Source organism: Onychostoma macrolepis, chromosome 08 (genome assembly GCF_012432095.1).
Source record: "Onychostoma macrolepis isolate SWU-2019 chromosome 08, ASM1243209v1, whole genome shotgun sequence".
In the NCBI taxonomy this organism is placed as follows: domain Eukaryota; kingdom Metazoa; phylum Chordata; class Actinopteri; order Cypriniformes; family Cyprinidae; genus Onychostoma; species Onychostoma macrolepis.
In genome coordinates this window covers 10,600,671-10,619,244 of record NC_081162.1, presented here as the reverse complement: position 1 = coordinate 10,619,244, position 18,574 = coordinate 10,600,671, and the positions used below count along the sequence as shown (strand labels likewise).

General features: G+C 35.2%; 1 protein-coding gene across 5 annotated transcripts in view; it reads right to left on the bottom strand.

The window, feature by feature from the left end:
- Positions 1-5,587: 5,587 nt before the first annotated feature.
- The window catches only part of gapvd1 (GTPase activating protein and VPS9 domains 1), a 45,530-nt gene continuing 32,543 nt past the window's right edge, over positions 5,588-18,574 (bottom strand). For all 5 annotated transcript variants that reach the window (XM_058784600.1, XM_058784601.1, XM_058784602.1 and 2 more), the window contains 10 exons: positions 17,918-17,989; positions 17,701-17,841; positions 16,787-16,916; positions 16,498-16,610; positions 14,374-14,533; positions 14,009-14,196; positions 12,761-12,974; positions 12,417-12,489; positions 12,133-12,330; positions 5,588-8,860 (listed from right to left, as the gene is read on the bottom strand). In XM_058784600.1, coding sequence (XP_058640583.1) covers positions 8,720-8,860; positions 12,133-12,330; positions 12,417-12,489; positions 12,761-12,974; positions 14,009-14,196; positions 14,374-14,533; positions 16,498-16,610; positions 16,787-16,916; positions 17,701-17,841; positions 17,918-17,989 — 1,430 coding nt within the window. In that variant the 3' untranslated portion in view covers positions 5,588-8,719. The remainder of the gene's footprint in view (positions 8,861-12,132; positions 12,331-12,416; positions 12,490-12,760; positions 12,975-14,008; positions 14,197-14,373; positions 14,534-16,497; positions 16,611-16,786; positions 16,917-17,700; positions 17,842-17,917; positions 17,990-18,574) is intronic.

The window sequence follows — 18,574 nt, the reverse complement described above, 5'->3', positions numbered from 1 at the left end:
GTGTGCCCGTCAATTTAGTTTCCTCAGGCACATCAGTGGCACAGCTCAGAGCTCATTTCTCATATTAACGCTGACAGAAATCAGCAAAGCAGGCGTCAAGCATACATACTTAGGCCAGATCGCTCTCACTCGGAGGGAGCCATTGGCTACAGATGATGCATGTCTGATTGATCGTGCTGGTGGACTTTAGAGACGTCTCAGATAAAATATATCAACATCTGAGATGAGCATTCTATAGGCTGAGGTGAACACTAACATAAAGTGATCTTAAAGGGACAGTTCACCTTAAAAAATCTTTTATCAGCCTCTTGTCATTTCAAACCTGCATGAATGTCTTTCTTCCCTCTGCAGAACACAAAATAAGATATTTCGAAAAACCTTTTTGACTTTGACACTGAAAGTCAATAGGGTCTAAAACAACACTGACTCTTACAGATAAAAAATACTGAGACATTTCTCAAAATGTTCTTTTGTGTTCCACAGAATAAAGTAAATATCAACTTTAGTAAATTGACCAGGTTTACTGCAAAAGATATTTCAAAGAATGTTGTTTTGGCCATACAAGTCAATAGAGTCCCTGCACCCCTTTGAAAAAAAAAACAAAAAAACACTGAGACTTTGATCAAAATATGATTTTTTTGTGTGTGTGTGTGTGTGTGTGTGTGTTCCACAGAAGATAGTTCTACATGTTTGGATTGATATGAGTGCGTGTAAATATATTTTTTGCCATCAAAACATGCACATTCCTGTGACTTGTGAATGTACAACAGCACAAATTAACAAGGCTAAACCTAGTACCACTGATGCATGGCAATGTTTTTCTTCCAACATTTTGGACTAAATAAAGGAATGACCATATAAAGTTTTTTTTTTTTTTTTCAGATTGTGAAATTGTTGTTGGTGTGTCTGTTGTTTGTTTGAATGGATGTTGTTTTGTTGATTTAAAGAAAAAAATTAAATAAAAAGCATGCACATTCCTATTCTCCCTGTGAATAATTTATCAGTGCATGTTGTTCCAAAGTAAATAGTTTACCTTTAATTAAAATCGAATATCTTGGTCATACTCTGAAACGACTTTCCTTTTCTGATGACATCACTTAGGCCATGCAGGCTATTGGATAACAGTCAAACAGCTGTTTAGACCTTATTACAGCAAATTCTAAAACAATTCTGGCTCAATTCTTATGCAAATCACCCTGTTTCGCCATCAAATCAACAGTTTTATACTGATTGACAATACAGTGATTCTCAGGGGGCCTCGGCAAACCTTTATAATCTCAGTTGTTGTTTTTTTTTAAATCAGGGACAATACACATTAATAATACATAAAATTATCCAGATTTAAGATGGCTAATTTTTATCTGTAGTCCCAGGTCAGGTTGATTATTAAGATGATAATAATAAAACCCTTAATATTGTTTAGATTAGATTAACAATCTTAATTAAAATGCTTAAAAAAGACACTATAAAAAATAAAGACGTACAGCACTGAACTAAGATTTAATAGGTTTAGTTAATACATTTTTTTATTACAGTCAAAGTACCAGAGGTGAATATATGCTTAGATTGAAGGGCCTTCAAATATTGTATTGGAGTCCAAACTGTTGAGAACTACCGGGTTAAAAAACTAAAAATAAATAAAAATCCCACCCTACATTTTTTCCCCCCTCAAGATCCTCTTAAATACGTCACATTACACAAGTTAAACTGTGAATGGCAAGTTGACTTTAAAGAGCATCTCTGCTAACAGCAACAAAACAAGACATAAAAACAATTCATGCTGTATATATTACAAGACAGTCCTTAGGAGCTGAAACACCTAATATTCTTACAAGATCTTTAAAACGCCACATATTTTATGCTGATGTTATTAATCTTCCATAAGCCATATCGTATAATAAGCTTATCTGCTGCATTAAAGACTCGCATCCTCAGGTTTTTAACGCACAGCAGTCCTGGTGTGCTGGTCATGCTTTTCACTAACACAATTTAGGCAGCCAGCATGTTTGGAGCTGAAGACCCTGTTTTTTTGGTATTTGGTTTGGATGGTGAACGTCTCTCATGTCCATGCTGCAATCCCAGTGTGTGCAGGTTGAGCTGGGTTTCATTATTTACATCTCTGCGGATCCTCCTGAGCTCTAATCTGCACGTCTCGCAGGCTCCTCGGGGCTATTTCATTTAGCTTTAATATGTGCGTTTGACGTTTTGTTCATTTAGCTTCCCCCTTTAATTTAATTGACATGCTGCTGCCTTGTTTTGTTTGTTCTCGCCTGTGTAGGGATGGTTTTTTTCTCATCTTCTAATGCTTCTATAATGCTGCGGTTGTGTTAGAACTTTTATTGTGTGTGGACAGACAGAGAAAATGAATTTATGCAAGCATGCTTATGGGAAGGTAAAAGTCAGTGACTTTTTTATTACATTACAATTGCAAGCGGTACCTGTGGGCATCAGCAGCATTGTGTTGCGTAATCTGATTGACTGAATAATAACCAGCTGAGATTATGAGAATGCCATTTTGTTGGTTATCGATTATGTGCATTGGTTAATGTTGCCTTTAAATTAGCAGTTATTTAATAGTGTAGACTGATGGTAAACTTATTTCCAAAAAGCACTTTGAGAAAACAAGAGCAAAGAAAGAGTTGTGATTTTCAGGAGCATAAATTTATAGTTAATAGTTAAACTTATTTGCGCGGTTTAATATTTTATATCTACTTTTAGCTCATGTGAAGCTACTCTGGGGCCTAGACCAGACATATTTCTCAAAAGTACAGTTATATAAGAGCCACGAGCTCCCACTTTTTATTTTAAGATGATTTAAATGAATGTTAAAGAAAGCAGTTGTGAATGATTAAGAATAGTTTTCTTATAAGTGAAAAGTAAAACTTTAGAATATCACAAAATTCTATTATATTTTTTCAAATGTAATCTGCAAAATCTTACATTATGGTTTTTAAACATGAGATTTTTTAATTTTATAGCCATAACCCTGCTGATGCGAATAAACTCAATAATAATAATAATCATAATAATAATTCACCCATGTTATTTACATTTTCTAATTATTATTAGGTGTTTATATCTGAACACGTACCATCTTGCAGACATTCCATTTGTATGTATGTATATATATATATATATATATATATATATATATATATATATATATATATATATTTTTTTTTTTTTTTTTATCTTATCATCAGCATTACTGATTGTCTAAATTATGTAGGCTATTTTAAAGGAAGGTTTCACAAAATGGTGTGTGTTTTAGCTACAGCATCTGAATGTGTTCTTTGTTTCGGGGACATCAGAAGCGCTGGTCGCAAATGGCGCGGCTGCCATCTGGCGGTCACTGAGAGAACGACACCCACTCAGACCTATTAATGTCTGCACATGTACTGACATTACTCTATCAATCCCATATTATGACTTTAGTTCAGAGCAACCTAGCGCAGCTTTATAATTGAGCATGTGGTAATTAAACTTTCACACTCTGAGGTTGAAATAACACCATACAAATTTCAACTAAAATGCAGTTGAAATTGATAATTGTGAATTTCTAAACACACATTACACAATAAAAAAATAAATCAATATAATCAGTCCATATGTATGGGTTACTGACAGTTGTGTCCAGATCTAATAAAAAATTAGAAAACAAAATGCAATGCATTACTTAGTACGGCAATGCAAAACATTACTTGAACACACCTCATAAATTTCTGATTTATACTGTTAAAAAAAAAAAAAAAAATTATTGTTTAACAAAGTAAGAAACCTGGTTGCTATCAAATTTTGAGTTAATTGAAAGTAAATATAGAAATAATAATAATAATAAATACTTTTTTGCACAATGTAAAGTCAAAAAAGTCTGGGTGGTTTATATGTCAAAAAATTTAATATAGAAAAAAGTATATAAGCTAATAATAAGCTAAAATTAAATATTGTCATTTTATTTCCTTATTAATATAGCAAAAAAAAAAAAAAAAAATTGTACAGCTATCATTATTATTATTATTATTAGCAGCAGTAGTATTACTATTATTTAAAAAATAAATAAATAAAAATAAAAAATTCTATCAAATTGATTTCACTGCAAGAAGCCATGCAGTTGTGTTGTCATCACATGACCAAAAAGTAAGGAAATATCCCCACCCCACATACATATGTGATATATGTGACCCTGGACCACAACACCAGTCATAAGCACAGGTATATTTGAAAAAATGCATTGTATGGGTCAAAATTATAAATTTTTCTTTTATGCCAAAAATCATTAGGATATTAAGTAAAGATCATGTTCCATTAAGATATTTTGTAAATTTCCTACCGTAAATATATTAAAACTTCTTGATAAGTAATATGCATTGCTAAGGACTTCATTTGGACAACTTTAAAGGCGATTTTCTCAATATTTTGATTTTTTGCACCCTCAGATTCTAGATTTTCAAATAGCTCAATTTGGAAAATTGACCCTTATGACTGGTTCTGTAGTCCAAGGTCACATATTGGCTATATTACATACATAAGGTAGCCTGTTAAAGGTAGCTGACCCATAAAGCTTGCAGCTGCATGTGATCACAAACCATGTGAATAAAGCAAGCCTAACATTATTAAAAAAAAAAAAAAATCCTGACTGAATAGTCTGTGTTTGTGTGAGTGCATGTGTGAGCCTCACTGGACTGATGATCTGTGATTTCAGTGCCATCTGGGCTTGGCCCTCAGGCTGTTTAGATCTTCATGCAACAATCTGACATCAATATGTAACACAGTTGCATCAGACAAAACCCATTCCCAAATCCAGCATGCACAATCAAATCAGCAAACCCCCAAGAACCTTTGTTTACAAACGGCTAAACGACAATAACACGGCCAGAGGATTGCCAAATGTGTTTAGATGGGGGGCGACGACCTCGTGTTGTATAATCAAAGTTTATTCATATCACCAGCCTGTTTCACCAATACGGCCTCCATCTCACACAGCGGGCTGCCGATATCCACCCGATCTCACCTAAACAAAAGCCATCTCATCTCCCGACCAACCGAGTCATTTTGGGTTATTAATACAACTAATTACCCTTTTTCTGGCCAAATTTGAATTTAAATGAACAATCGGAGATATCATCAAGAGAAGCAAAGGCGCCCCGCTGTGTTCTTTTCCTCTGATGGAAAGATTACAATTAGAGCACTGGAGTGGTAAGGGCAGGAGAGAGAGAGAGAGAGCGAACGAGAGCCTATTACACTGAAAAAATCTCCAATTACAAATCCGCTATACAGTTGTCAGTGGTAATTAAATGTGTGGCGAGTGCGGGGGCTTTGCTATTTGTGGCACCCTTTGTTTCATCATATTCAAGCCAGGCGCGTGACGTGAAGGTGATAGACATCGACGTGTAAACTTCGACAGAATGGCAGTTTTTAAAAGCAGTTATGTCTTTGTTGATCAAACTTTTATGGATGAATAGTTTGGGATTATCGATTGTGAATAAAGTCTTTCCACTGTCTGACCTTGGCTGCTTCAGGAAGTTTAGGTCAGCACAATTAAAAAACAAAAAACAAAAAAAAACCAGAACACAGGCAGAAGGACATTTGGCGTAAAAACAGACGTTGCATGTTCACGGAAAAAGTCTTTAATCATTTTTTTTTTTTTTTTTTAAAGAATTATGTACAGGTTTATATTAAAACCACATAACACACAGAATGCCTTCCCCAACAGTAGCCCAAACGAGTAAGCTTACAAATGCAAGCATTACCCATAATTCTCTTAGCATGCTCTTCAAAACAGTGGACCAACATTGTACAGTAGGGATTATAAAGCTCTTAAATACAGATTGAGTACAATGCCTTGCTCTCAGTCAACATATCCAGTTCAGTTTAGTACCCCAAAACCCTGTTTACACCAGAAATCATCGCTGGAGTCGCTTCTGCTAAAACAGTGAACAAATGAATAGTAGTGTTTTTTATTCAAACGCTCTCACTGGTTTAATTACAAAAGGCCCTATTGGAAATCACAAAGATTATGCAATTAGTCTTAGGTTAGAATATTTGAACATTGAGACCGTCACCTTTTATTTCTTCCAGTTACACCAAAAACACCAAACTTTCCGGGGGGGGGGGGACAAAAGTAACAAGCAAATCAAGATCAATCCTCTTCAAATATTTGCCACAGGTTACACAACCCTCAAGGTGCATGTTTTAGGTAGGACAGGCTATGTACACAAAAACATCAGTATAAGAATGTCATGAAAATATAGTCTTTGATTCCTTTGGCAACTACTTTCACCAAGATGCAGATACCACCAAATGCAACATTGCTGCTGTAGGGGGAAAATATTCAACCGCTGCAAACAAAAAGAGCACCAAAATAGTCTGATAGCATGAACCATTCGAGATTTTGAGATGTTTAATCAACCAACACCCGATTCCACATTACAGAAAATGTTGAAAAGGCAATTTTTTTAATATATATATCACATTATAACTTAAATAGGAACAAATAAAAACAAAGATATTCTGTTATAACATTTATATAGAATATAAAATGCTATAATATACAGAATATCAGTGTTGTTCCAAAGTGCACTGCGAAGTGAGTCTTGTAGCTGATGCTCTTCGCATTACAGTTTGTGCAAGAGAGAGATACATGGTAGCAACCGGCGATATAGAGTTCATGCACCATTCAAATCAGAAAGAAAATGTACAGAGCTCTAAAGGCTACAAAACCTAGAGGAAAAGAACGCATTACATTTTATTCATCCCTTTATGTACATAGTCAGAGGTAGAACTAATTGTTCTAAGTGCATCTACTATATTTAGGACCAAAACAAACACTCAGCCCTCAGTGTTTGCTTTTAGATGTTTAGGAGCAACGTTAAAAGGCAGATTTGAAGCGGGATACTCTGACAACCACGTATACTATTAAGAATAATTTTCTTTTGCCCTAGTTCTACTGGTGTGCAAAGGTTAGTGGGAAGTTCTGATCTAATAAAGATAATTTAACAACAACACATAGAGCATGATTTTTTTTCCTGTTTAAATAATATACTGTGCTGTAATTCATTAGATATCAACAGCAAAATCTGTTATGAAGAATATGTGCTAGCTGTTAGGGGGTTATGACACGAGGTAGCCTGTATCAATACATATATTCTCCTCAACATCAATACACTAGCATTGATAATGATGCCACAGTGTTACAATGTTCTTTGCCATCTAAACTCAAACATACTGTCAGAAAAAATATGCAAAAACTGTACCAGCTTGTCACTGGGATGTACACCTTATTTACCCCTAAAAGGTGCATGTTCGTACTTAAGGTACTACTATGAACCTTTTAGGGGTAAATAAGTTGTCCCTTTGAGGGTACATCATACGCTTTTTGAACCTCAAAAATATTCCTCCTAACTCGTAGTTTTACTTGGGAAATGCATTATAAAAATAACAATGATTTAATCCTACAAAAGTAAGAACTCTGAAACAATACATGGAATTTCAACACAAGTAAAGGTCAGTAGCAAACTAAATAAAAATATTTTCTGGGGACGACAGCAATAACTCTCATGCAAGACCATATCATAAGACCCAGCAGTCAATTTTCCATCTATTCAACACAAATAACAATCCTCATACTGACTGTCCAAACGTAGGGTGTTTCTACTTGGCATGTTGTACTTTTTATTTCAGGTTTGTTATTAATAGCATAGTGGCGTTTAGCCAGGCTTGACTTTGACAGCTCCGACTTCCTCACTTCAAGGAAGACGCAAGAAACGCTAGATGTGGCAGAAAATCCACCAAAACTAAAAGAACAAGTGTTACTGCAAATATCAGCAAGGCACTAATTTACAACACTATCCGCTAATGTGAGGAAACCCTGTTTTAGCAGCTCTCTGTGAGATTGAAGATTTCTAGAACTTGTTTCCTCAACCGAACCGTGTGCATCTGCCCGACATCTAATTCACGGAACAAGTCAGTAAATATAATAAAACATTAAATACAGGAGTTAAGTAATAAATACATTTTATTTTATATAAATATGTGGGCCCTTATTTCCAAATTGTCTGGGAAACGTAGGAAAGAATGAATGTACAATGACAACACCTGTTTACATTCATTGAACAAGCTGCCCTATTAAAATAATGGCATGATTAATTTGATAAACTGTAACATTGATACACTGGCAGCATCTATAGTGATGCGTTCTTCGATATGACTCGACGTGTGACTGTTAGCTTTGAACGGGGTGAGATTGCACGGTTTATACAAGGAGGACAGAATCATGGATTCCCCTCTGAAGCGTCCCGACACAAGATCGTTGCAGGTAGTTCCTGGTCCCTTTTTCATTCGATAGGTATGTTTTAATAGAGCTAATTACTTGCTAAATCTGCGTTTAATATAAAATTTGATTCTAAGCCCCAGCACCTCCCCAATACTACAGAAAAAGACATGTGTTATAAGCGAGATCAGTAGAGAGCGGCAATGTCGCCACCTGCCGCGTTATTTGTTTTTATTCGTTTAACACCCCAGCATAGTAAAACCTGTCATGATCATATCTAATGTTTGATCGAATTTAAACTTGAAGTGTTTTTGCCTCTATGTACAGCTATACAGACTGAGGCGATGCCGCGCTGTGCGTTCTCGATGAAGGGGAGAGTTGTCCGCGCTGTCCTCTCTCTTTCTCTCTTTCTCCTTCCTACAGTCTGCCCATACAGGTGGCTGTTCTGCTTCACTTGCGATCGTCGATGGTTTTAATGAATTCCACGGCGGCAGTGAACTGCATCCACCAATAGCACTCCTCCCCGCTCAGCCTGCTGGCGTAGAAATTATTGATGTACTGAATGGTGGACAGAAGGCAGGGTGGGTTTGCCTGGAGGGAGGGAGAGAACGAGTGAGAGGGGGGAATTAACGTACGAGATAACATCTGACCACCCACATTGTGCATGCTTACACATTCAAGCGCACTTACAAGTTTAGAAAATCTGGTGTGGGCGTGTGCATAGAAAATGCAAATAGGTATGGGTGGGGAAAACTGAAAAACATCCACACACACACACACACACACACACACACACACACACACACACACACAATAACTAAACGTACACACATCAAGCAAACAAAAACTCTAGTATTAGTATCAGTGCATTAAGTTTGTTTACAGGTTTTAACCTTGAAGCAAAGTAGCATTCAAAAGTGTTTTTTTATTAATACTTTTGTTCAGCAAGGATGCATTAAATTGATCAAGAGCGACAGTAAAGGGATTGCTTTTTTTTCCAAATAAAAGCTGTTCTTTAAATTTTTACTGTATTATTTGATCAAATAAATACAGACTTGGTGAGCATAAGAGACTTCTTTGAAAAACAAAAAAAATCTTACCAACCACAACGTAATGTATTTAAAATTAACCTTAAAAAGAATAATCTTCAACAATAATCTTTTTTTTTTTTAATGTCTTTTGTAGCAGTGATGCACACTATATTGGTACCATACCTGTTACTGGCTAATATATCATTTCTGATTTTTAAATAATGTCATTTAAAAAAAAAAAAAAAAAATACATTTTTCGTATCAACAAATATCGGAAATTAGGGCCAAAAAATTAGCATGATATCGATAATTATCACGATAACTCGAATATTTCTTTCAAGTTTAAAGGCAGATTTTTGCTTTTAAGTGAAAGTTGTAGAAAGCAGAATGTTAATTGTCACAACATCACAAACACTTCACATTTTTGAGTTCTTTACAATTTTCCAGTCATTTTTCCTTAAAATAAATATCTTAATAGAAAAATAATTTTCTTAGTGTCTGCGTGTTCTAATGAGTGGTATTGTTTCAAATCATGAAACAGGTTTGAGTTGCCTGACTTTGACAAGTATCTTTAGCACTGTTTGTAGTTCAAGCTGCAACACGTATAAATAATATTACATTTTGTGTCTCTTAGAAATGCACATTTGACAGTAGCTTGAGTTAGGATGCAGATGTAAATTTAAGTTCATTTTCAAAAACAGTAAAAATTGTAACAACCTTATTTTTATTCAGTGAAATTTAATTATTCTGACTGTATGAGTTTTATTAAAATAAACCATTTGTCTTCCATAGTAGCATAAATTTAGATCATGATAACGACAGTTATCATAAACTACACATAGCACCTCAATACCATGGTAAAAATGTAATTATATGGTTTCTAAGTATTTGTATGAAAAACAGTAGTCTAAATACATTTAGTATAAATGCTTAAAAGCTATAGCATTATTATTATAGCATTATTTTCTATTACTCCTTTAATACATTTAAAACATGTCTACATTAGGGTTGTGCGATATATATCGTCTGCAATAATATCGTAATTGTCATTTTAACGATGTACGATTTGATATTATCGAGTATTTTGCAAGAACCATTCAAAACACCCCTACAGAGTGCACGCATACATTACGTGAAGTCCAGACTTGTGCGAGTGCGCATTTACAGTGCCTTCACTGCATGATTCAATCTATTAAAACACATTTAGAACGATCACAAATTCAAGACATGGGGGCAGAAAATGTAAAAATTTATACCACTTCATATAGTTAATCGATATCACACGAAGAGTGCCATTTTTCCTCCAAAAATTACCATGTGATTTTTTACAACAGTTCAATAAAGTTAATTAAGAGACTTGCGTTTTAGATACCATATTTCCTGTTTTTGCGCTATTTCGATAACAAAAATTATTCCAAACACAGCCACAGCTGCGTCTCTAAGCAACATAACGGTGTTTCGTTCCTGAATGAATCAACCGTTTAAATGATTCAGATCTATCGCAATGACTCACTTATTAACAGTGACTTGCTGCCACCTGCTGGCGATTCAAGTATCTTTTATTATTTTCATAATTTCAAATATCAGTATTCAACGTTTTATGTTTAATATATCAAAACATTATTTATGCATTTGTTATTGCAGGTTAAAGTGCATTCATGTCCTGCATTAAACAGTGTGTAAATACATCTAAATGCCACTTCAGATGCAGCTTCTGTGATTCCTCTGCATTGCAAAGATTAATTTTGTTGATACCGATTTCATTTGCTTGGTAACAGCCCAAATGTCTTATTAGTCTAATTGACTGATTAAATGTAAGAATTTGACTCAAAAGATAAATGGACACTTTTAGAATAAATTGCTTTATAAATGTAAAAATGCTCATAAAATGGAAAAATCTGTTTAAACTTATTGGAAAAGATTCATTTCTATCAGTGTGAACTGACCACCAGCACAATAACACAACCAGAAAATAGAGATAATATTTTGTCAATATCGCACACCCCTAGTCTACATTAATGATTTACTACAGTAAATCCATTGGAAATAATAGCGATTTAGGTAGAAAAGTCTTCTGATTATCGTTGCACAGTGTTTCTCCTGTTTGTCAGCGCGGTTTCATCTGGCTGTAAATTAGTTTAAATCACCGAGTCATTGTGTTGCTCGCTGAACTCAAGCGCTTCACTGTGGTCACATTACCCAACACTTATTAGCAAGTAAACACAGTAATCTCGCACTGCCATTTGAACTTTGATCTGAGCGGATATAGGTCCGTGTGGAACGATTCAAATAAGTAGCATTGTTTTGATCAGCTTTTGGCACATAAGCTTTATATCAAACATTTATTAAACTCTTGTTATCATTTTATCAAGTAAAACTACATTGCGCTAATTATCGTTATGCTTTTATCGCCCAGCCCTATTGGAAATATAACTGTGCAGCTGGTTTTTAAGCATCAGGGAGGCAAAAACAAATAAATATTAGGTATCTTGTTTAAAGGACAAAGCAATGAATCCTGCTCTTACAAAATTACAACTGCAAGTTGCTTGTAGTTGAAAGGATGTGCAGTTTTTCATTACATCTTAAAGCTGTTTAATAAAGCCAATATGTGTTATGGATGTACTGTAGTTGCGATTACAGAACAGGCTGAATTTATTTAATGAACTTCTAAAGAGATATTTTTATTAAATGCCATATTTGATTACTTAGACCCCAATGCTTATGGGCCTTAGTGCCAACTATCAGAAATTATCATTGTACTGTTACAGAATGCACAACACACTTAACGCAATTATGAGCATTATCACTCTATGGTTGTGTCTCTTAACTCACTTTAATCAGGACAAAGACGAGCACAGGTACAAAGTCGTCTGCCCCGGGTACAGCGTCCTCATTGGCCAGGCTGAGCAGGTTCATAATTGTGGAGCACATGCGCAGGATGCACTGTACTTTATCTCGTGGGGTCTTATAGGCGTTGATGGTCCTAATCTCAGCCTGTGCTGAGGGCCACGGTGCCTCCTTCAGATACACCTGCACAGATTCACACAGATTAAACGCTATTTTTTTTTTGTCTTTGTTTCTAACTATATTCTGAGACGTAGTGCAAATCTGGTTACCTCTGGGATCTGCAGGGCTTTGTGATTGGCCGTCACCACTTTGCACAGACGTTGGATGTGCTCCTGGAATAGCCTTGAATAAAGGAGACATACCATTAACCACTTATACCATTTTTTTGTGCAAATTAACAGAGTCACAGGCAGTTGAAACATATACAGTGTCATAAACAGGATTTTAGTCCAGTAAGATTTCATTGTGGGCGCAACAAAGACAAAAACCATGTCTGACTGACAAAATGCCAGACAGATTAGTATAGAGGAGGTTGCATCATGAATCACATCTGGTTTAGACACAATGTGGAAATTAACAGGAATAAGGAAGAAGGATTTATGAGTTTCCTCACTCGTCTCTGTGGATGTCCCCATCCTGATTGGGGTAGAATGCCAGTTTGAAGATGCGGTTCATGACGCTGCGTTCGATGGCCATCTGGGCATCCTGGAGCTGCTCTTCACTGGCGTACTGCCAGATGGCATCGTGGGCCATGGCTCCATACAGGTAACGCAGGAAATCCTCCACGGCTGCTGTCTTATCGTCAGCTGCTGTGCAGCCCTGAAATGCTGCAGAACCACAAAGACAATCAGACTTAAATGCAGGGATCTCACTCTTATCATTTCATAGATTTTCGACCAGATGCACTTTATCTTGCCTGTTTACAGGAAATAAAATTATTTTATTTACAGTACAAATATCACATGTGCAGATTTACTGCTAAGTATTTTTGTCATTTTACACCATTCAGTTTGCGGTCAATAAGAATTGTTATTTTTAATAAACATTAATTAGCAAGGATGTACTAAATTGAATTAAACTGACAGTAAAGCTTAGTATAATGTTACAAATGATTTATATTTCAAGCAAACGCTGTTCATTTGAAAAAAAATTGTATCATGGCTTCCACAAAGTATTAAGCAGAACAACTGGTTTCATCATTGACAATAATAATAAACACATGAATAAATGATTTCTGAAGGATCATGTAAGACTAAAGGATCCTCAAGACAGGAGTAATGGCTGCAGAAAATTCAGTTTTGCCCTTATAAGAATAAATTACATTCTAATATATATAATTTTTTATAAAACTTATTTTAAATTGTAATATTTTTTTCACAATATTACTGTTTTTACTGTATTTCTGATCAAACAAATGCAGAATTACTGAACATAAGAGACTTCTTTAAAACAAAACAATTCTTAAGCAACCTCAAACTTTTGAACAGTACTGTATTTTTAAATTACTAACACTGTGATGTTTCTGGTCTATTAATGAGACTGCGACCTGTCTGCAGTTCTCCATGAATACAATCTCAGACATCATTAATCCAATAAACTACAGAGTAGGACTTTAGATAAGTGTGTAATAAGTCACTATAGTCTGAAAAGGGCTAGCCATGCATGCATAACTATACAATTAGCTGTAAAACACAAAAAAAATAAAAAAAACAGCTAGCTAGTAACCATCGGGTAATTAAAGTTTGAAACCTCAGCTCTAATGAGACATATACTCAAACTGATTTAAATACACTGGAATATATAATCAACACCATGAGTGCAACTACAACTTTCATTTTCATTCATAGAGATGCATATAGACCTTTGATGAAGTCAAGCATCTTTGACTCCATGTGTTCCAGGAGCAGTCGGACACAGACGGTGGTAAAGTAGCGGTTGGCCACTTCTTTATCTCTCAACACTCTCTGCAGGAGTCGCTCCAGATGAGCCTGAGATGTCTGCAGGCCTTGCCTGCACCGCGTCAGATAGGCGATGTACGGAGACCGCTTCCTATTGCACAAAATCATCACAGCGCTCATTATGGAGTCATGCCCAAAACCATGTCAGCACAATCTTTTATTAAACGGTGATTCATAGATGTGTGTGAAAGAAGTGAGTAAAAAAGAAACAATGTGACAAAGTTAGGGAGACATTAGGAGAGAGAGAATAAGAGAGTAATGTGTGTACCTGTAGTCCTCTGCCATGGCAGTGAGCAGTTTTCTGCAGGTGCGGGGGTCGAGGTGGCTGACGCAGCGCGTAGTCTCCTGGATCTGAGCCATCTGGTTCTTATCCTGCAGGTTAATGGCCTCCGCCAGCTGCACCTTCAGAAAGCACACGATCTCGTTGTCTGAGGAGAGAGAGGAGACAGGGGCCAGACATAAATGCACAGCGTTTTGAACCTCAAAACCTACAGAACAGCTACTTTCACCCCATGTGTAGAGCAACAAAAACTTTAGTTCAGATGAAGGTTCCTTTTAAACAGGACTGCATACTAGCATAAAAATAACAACGACGACAACAATAATAAGTTTATAAAATAAAAAAATAAATAATTGTAGTATTAATAATAATGACTATCATTATTATTAACAACACTAATAATTGCATATTTTTATTGCAGTTAATTTTTTTAAATTATATACAACTAATACTTTTTAAAAATAGTATTCATTTATTATTGTCATTATTATTATAATAAACTAAAAGAAACATATTACAACTTTGTAAGAAGTATAGTATGAGGCATGTATAGATAATTGAAGATAATATAGATCAGGGGTTCTCAAGAGGCGGCCCGCGGCCCGCATCCGGCCCATCTGCATTAATTTTGTGGCCCACGTCATGCTGAAGATTAATGTATTTTTATTACAATTTGCGCTCAAAATATTAGGCAATTTGATTTTTTAAAAATTAAATATATACAAATCGCAGTAGTAAAAGCTGCTCGATCTCTGCAAGCGTTGTAACTAACATGCAATTAAAAAGCGACACGCCCCAAACCTAAAAAAGAAGTGTTCACCAAAAGAAGACATTTAATAACACGATTTTACTCTACAACATCAGTCGAGTGTTTCAAATAGCTTCATTTTGTGAGCTGATGTGTGGTTTTTGTCACAGAACAAGGCAGACAATATATTCCATATTGTAACAAAGGCTGTGTCGATTAGCATTGGATTATAAATATACTTTATTATTATGAAAATACCAGAGATGGCTTGAAGAACTGTTTACAAACAGACATTGGGTCGTATACCGTTGGATATTTAAATAATTAGCCAGATTGCGAACAGATTCAATCATCATCAATACTGTTCATAAATGACAGGATTAAAGCCCTAATCACACACTGTGACATTCAAATCTGCGTTCGCGCTGCCGCTGATCCAGAGACAGCAGTTTACGGATAGGAAACATCATTACAAAGTCTTTTGTATCGTTATTTCTGCGTTACAAAAATTCAAATAATCAAAGAAGTACTGGAATAAAAGTTTATAGTTCGGATATAAACACTGCTGTCTACAGAAGGATAATAAATCACCTTTTTGAAAGTGACGATGCTTCAAATAATGATTGTGTCAATTAGAACGTAATGCCAGCAGGTGGAGACAAGTGACTTAAACAGATTCGTTCAAAAAAAATGTTGATTCATTCAGGAATGAAACAAGAGAAGTCTTTGTGAGCAAGTCATGAAGTTATGAATCATTTGTTTAACATTTTTTGTTTTTTGATCAATTCGTTGAAAATTGTATTCTATAAATAGACTGCAGCAATTTTTTCTACAAACTCTAGTAAATTACATGTTATTTTTAGTTGTCTGATTTATGGTGGGAGAATAGTGATATCTATTTTAAAAATAAAATATTGATACAATATAGTTAATATAAATATGAAAAATAATACTTCTTTCTAAAAGCATTTGTGAACCATATTTGCTCAAGAATGTTTTTAGTTTTAGCATTTTGAGTATGAATGCAATTTTATTTTGCATCAATATAGCAAAGCAAACTTTTAATCCAATTTTTTGTTCCAGATTTTTTTTACTGAAAAAAAAAAAAATAATAATAATAATAATAATAATAATAATAATATATATATATATATATATAATGCTCAGTGTTATTTTAAAAAGGACAAGGACAAGCAAGACTTAGATAAGTAATAAACTGTATTTCTAAATCAGTAAATCTGCAAATATTGTCTTAAAGTCTGATGATGCAAATTGTAATTTGTGGCCCTTCGCATTTTATGTAGTTTAAATGCAGCCCGCTTGGCCTCTGAACTTGAGTACCCCTGATATAGATAATAAGTAACCTTCAGGATCTGCATGGTCTGGGAGACCGTTACGTGTTGTTGCCGGTGGAATGATGGGAAATACAACCGAATCTGCAGAGCACAGCGCCAGGCGTAGCTTTTTCTTAATATCACTGCAGAGATACAAAAGACAGGTTATGCACACATTAGATCAAAATTCACTCCTCAGATGTTCTGAATCTGTTAAATGTTCATTGCCATTTTGTTTTCTGAGATTGGACTTTCAGAATGTACTGGTTTTACTTTCAAGAGAATAAAGTGTGAGTGAGAGTTAGTTTGTCTGAGACACCTGAAGGAGAATGTCTTGTCCTGAGGTGGTGCTGTTTGACTGGCAGAGTCTGGAAGGTCATCTGCAGAGATGTTCTGCAGAGCTTCATCTTTAGGGGAGTCATGCTCACTGTCTCCTTCTCTACAAGGCTCTGTAAAAAGCAGTATTGGGGAAGCTCTTTTAAAAACTGTAGTCAAGCTACTTTTAAAGTAGTTAAAGGAATAGTTTACTGGAATTACTGCAACTATATCCTCACTATTTCCAGTGCTGTTCCAAACAATGTAAGTTGCTAACAAAAAGCAATTTTATTTTATTTTTTTCATATATCAGTCAAAAAAGACTAAGCCTAATGTATTTTACTACAAAATGAGAAGAACTTCTACACACTGATTCGCTGATCAATCTGTAAATTATTTTTGTTGTATTGAAGTTAATGCCATATCAGCTTCACAGGCTATTTAATGCAAGAGACAAACTTAACTGAATAAATAGATACGATAAACAATACAATAAATAAATCATTTAATAAAATAATAATTTAATATAATTGAATAAAAAGAAAAAAACAGTAAACAACGTTGTGTGTGTGTGTGTGTGTGTATGTGTGAGTGTGTACTCCATAAACTATAAAATATTATTTGTGATAAAAAATAGTTTCACCTTAAAAAAAAAAGTCTTATAAACAAATCCTTTTGTTTGTCAAAAGCTGTGAATTATTTATGTGATTCATGCTTTAAATATTTACATGAACCAACCAATTTACTAAAATGAATTGGACAATGCAACACATGAGGGAACAATGTCTAAGAGTGTCTGTACCAGACTACTATAAAATGTTAGAAGCATCACTACTTTTAGTTATTTACTCCACAATACTGAAGAGAGTGTGTTTCTACAGTTTCTATATAATGTATGAACATTATCATATGACAAACCTTGTCCAACATAACTTCCAGCAACTGTCCCATCACTGTGGGTGGGTCGTTTCTCCATGATGTACTTGTACTTGTCCATTATTGCCTCTGCTGACTGAGTCTTGGAGCTCTGCCTGAATGCTGATGGCTCATCTGGTACACCTGAGGTGCATACACATGTGATCAGCTTGGAAAATGGCTGCAGTGAGTGTTTGATAAGAGTTAAATGAAAGCAGACCTTGTGGTACCCTCTCGGCTCCTTGCTCGTCTTTTTCCGGCTTATCCCGCTTTCGCAGCCCCCCGATCGGCACTGCAAAAATTAACAGGAACAGTTATTCTCACAAAAATCCCACAATGCTGCAGTCGTGCTCCTACAAGGCGGCAAACCTCAAGACACGGACCCTCTCCGGTCCAATGTACCAAATGGACGAACATGCTTTGAATGCTTTTGAGCCACTACCAAATTCAGTAATGGGGAACTAAAACAGGAAGCATGTCACTAATAAAGTGCAAACACACAGATGTGGGCCTCTGTGCTGCAGAATGTCATGTGTATGCGCGTGTGAAGGCTGTGTGCGAAAACAATCTGATGAGATTGTCTTAATATGAAAAGTCTATGAAAACTGAGGTCCCGATACCAAATTTCAATAGTTACCAAGAACAGTAAAATATCTTGACTCTCAACACTAATTTTGATTCCACAACAAAAAGTTATATGCTAGTAAACAATCTCGTTCTTTTTAATTTAACAATTAAAGTATTTAACTTTCTAAATAATTTTTTTCAAGAGCATATTTGAGCAAAATCCTTATTTAGAGTTCAACCACTGCAAAATAAATTATGGAAAACCAAGATGGCTGCATGAAGGAAAAGATGAAGCTTGACTGTGTCACGT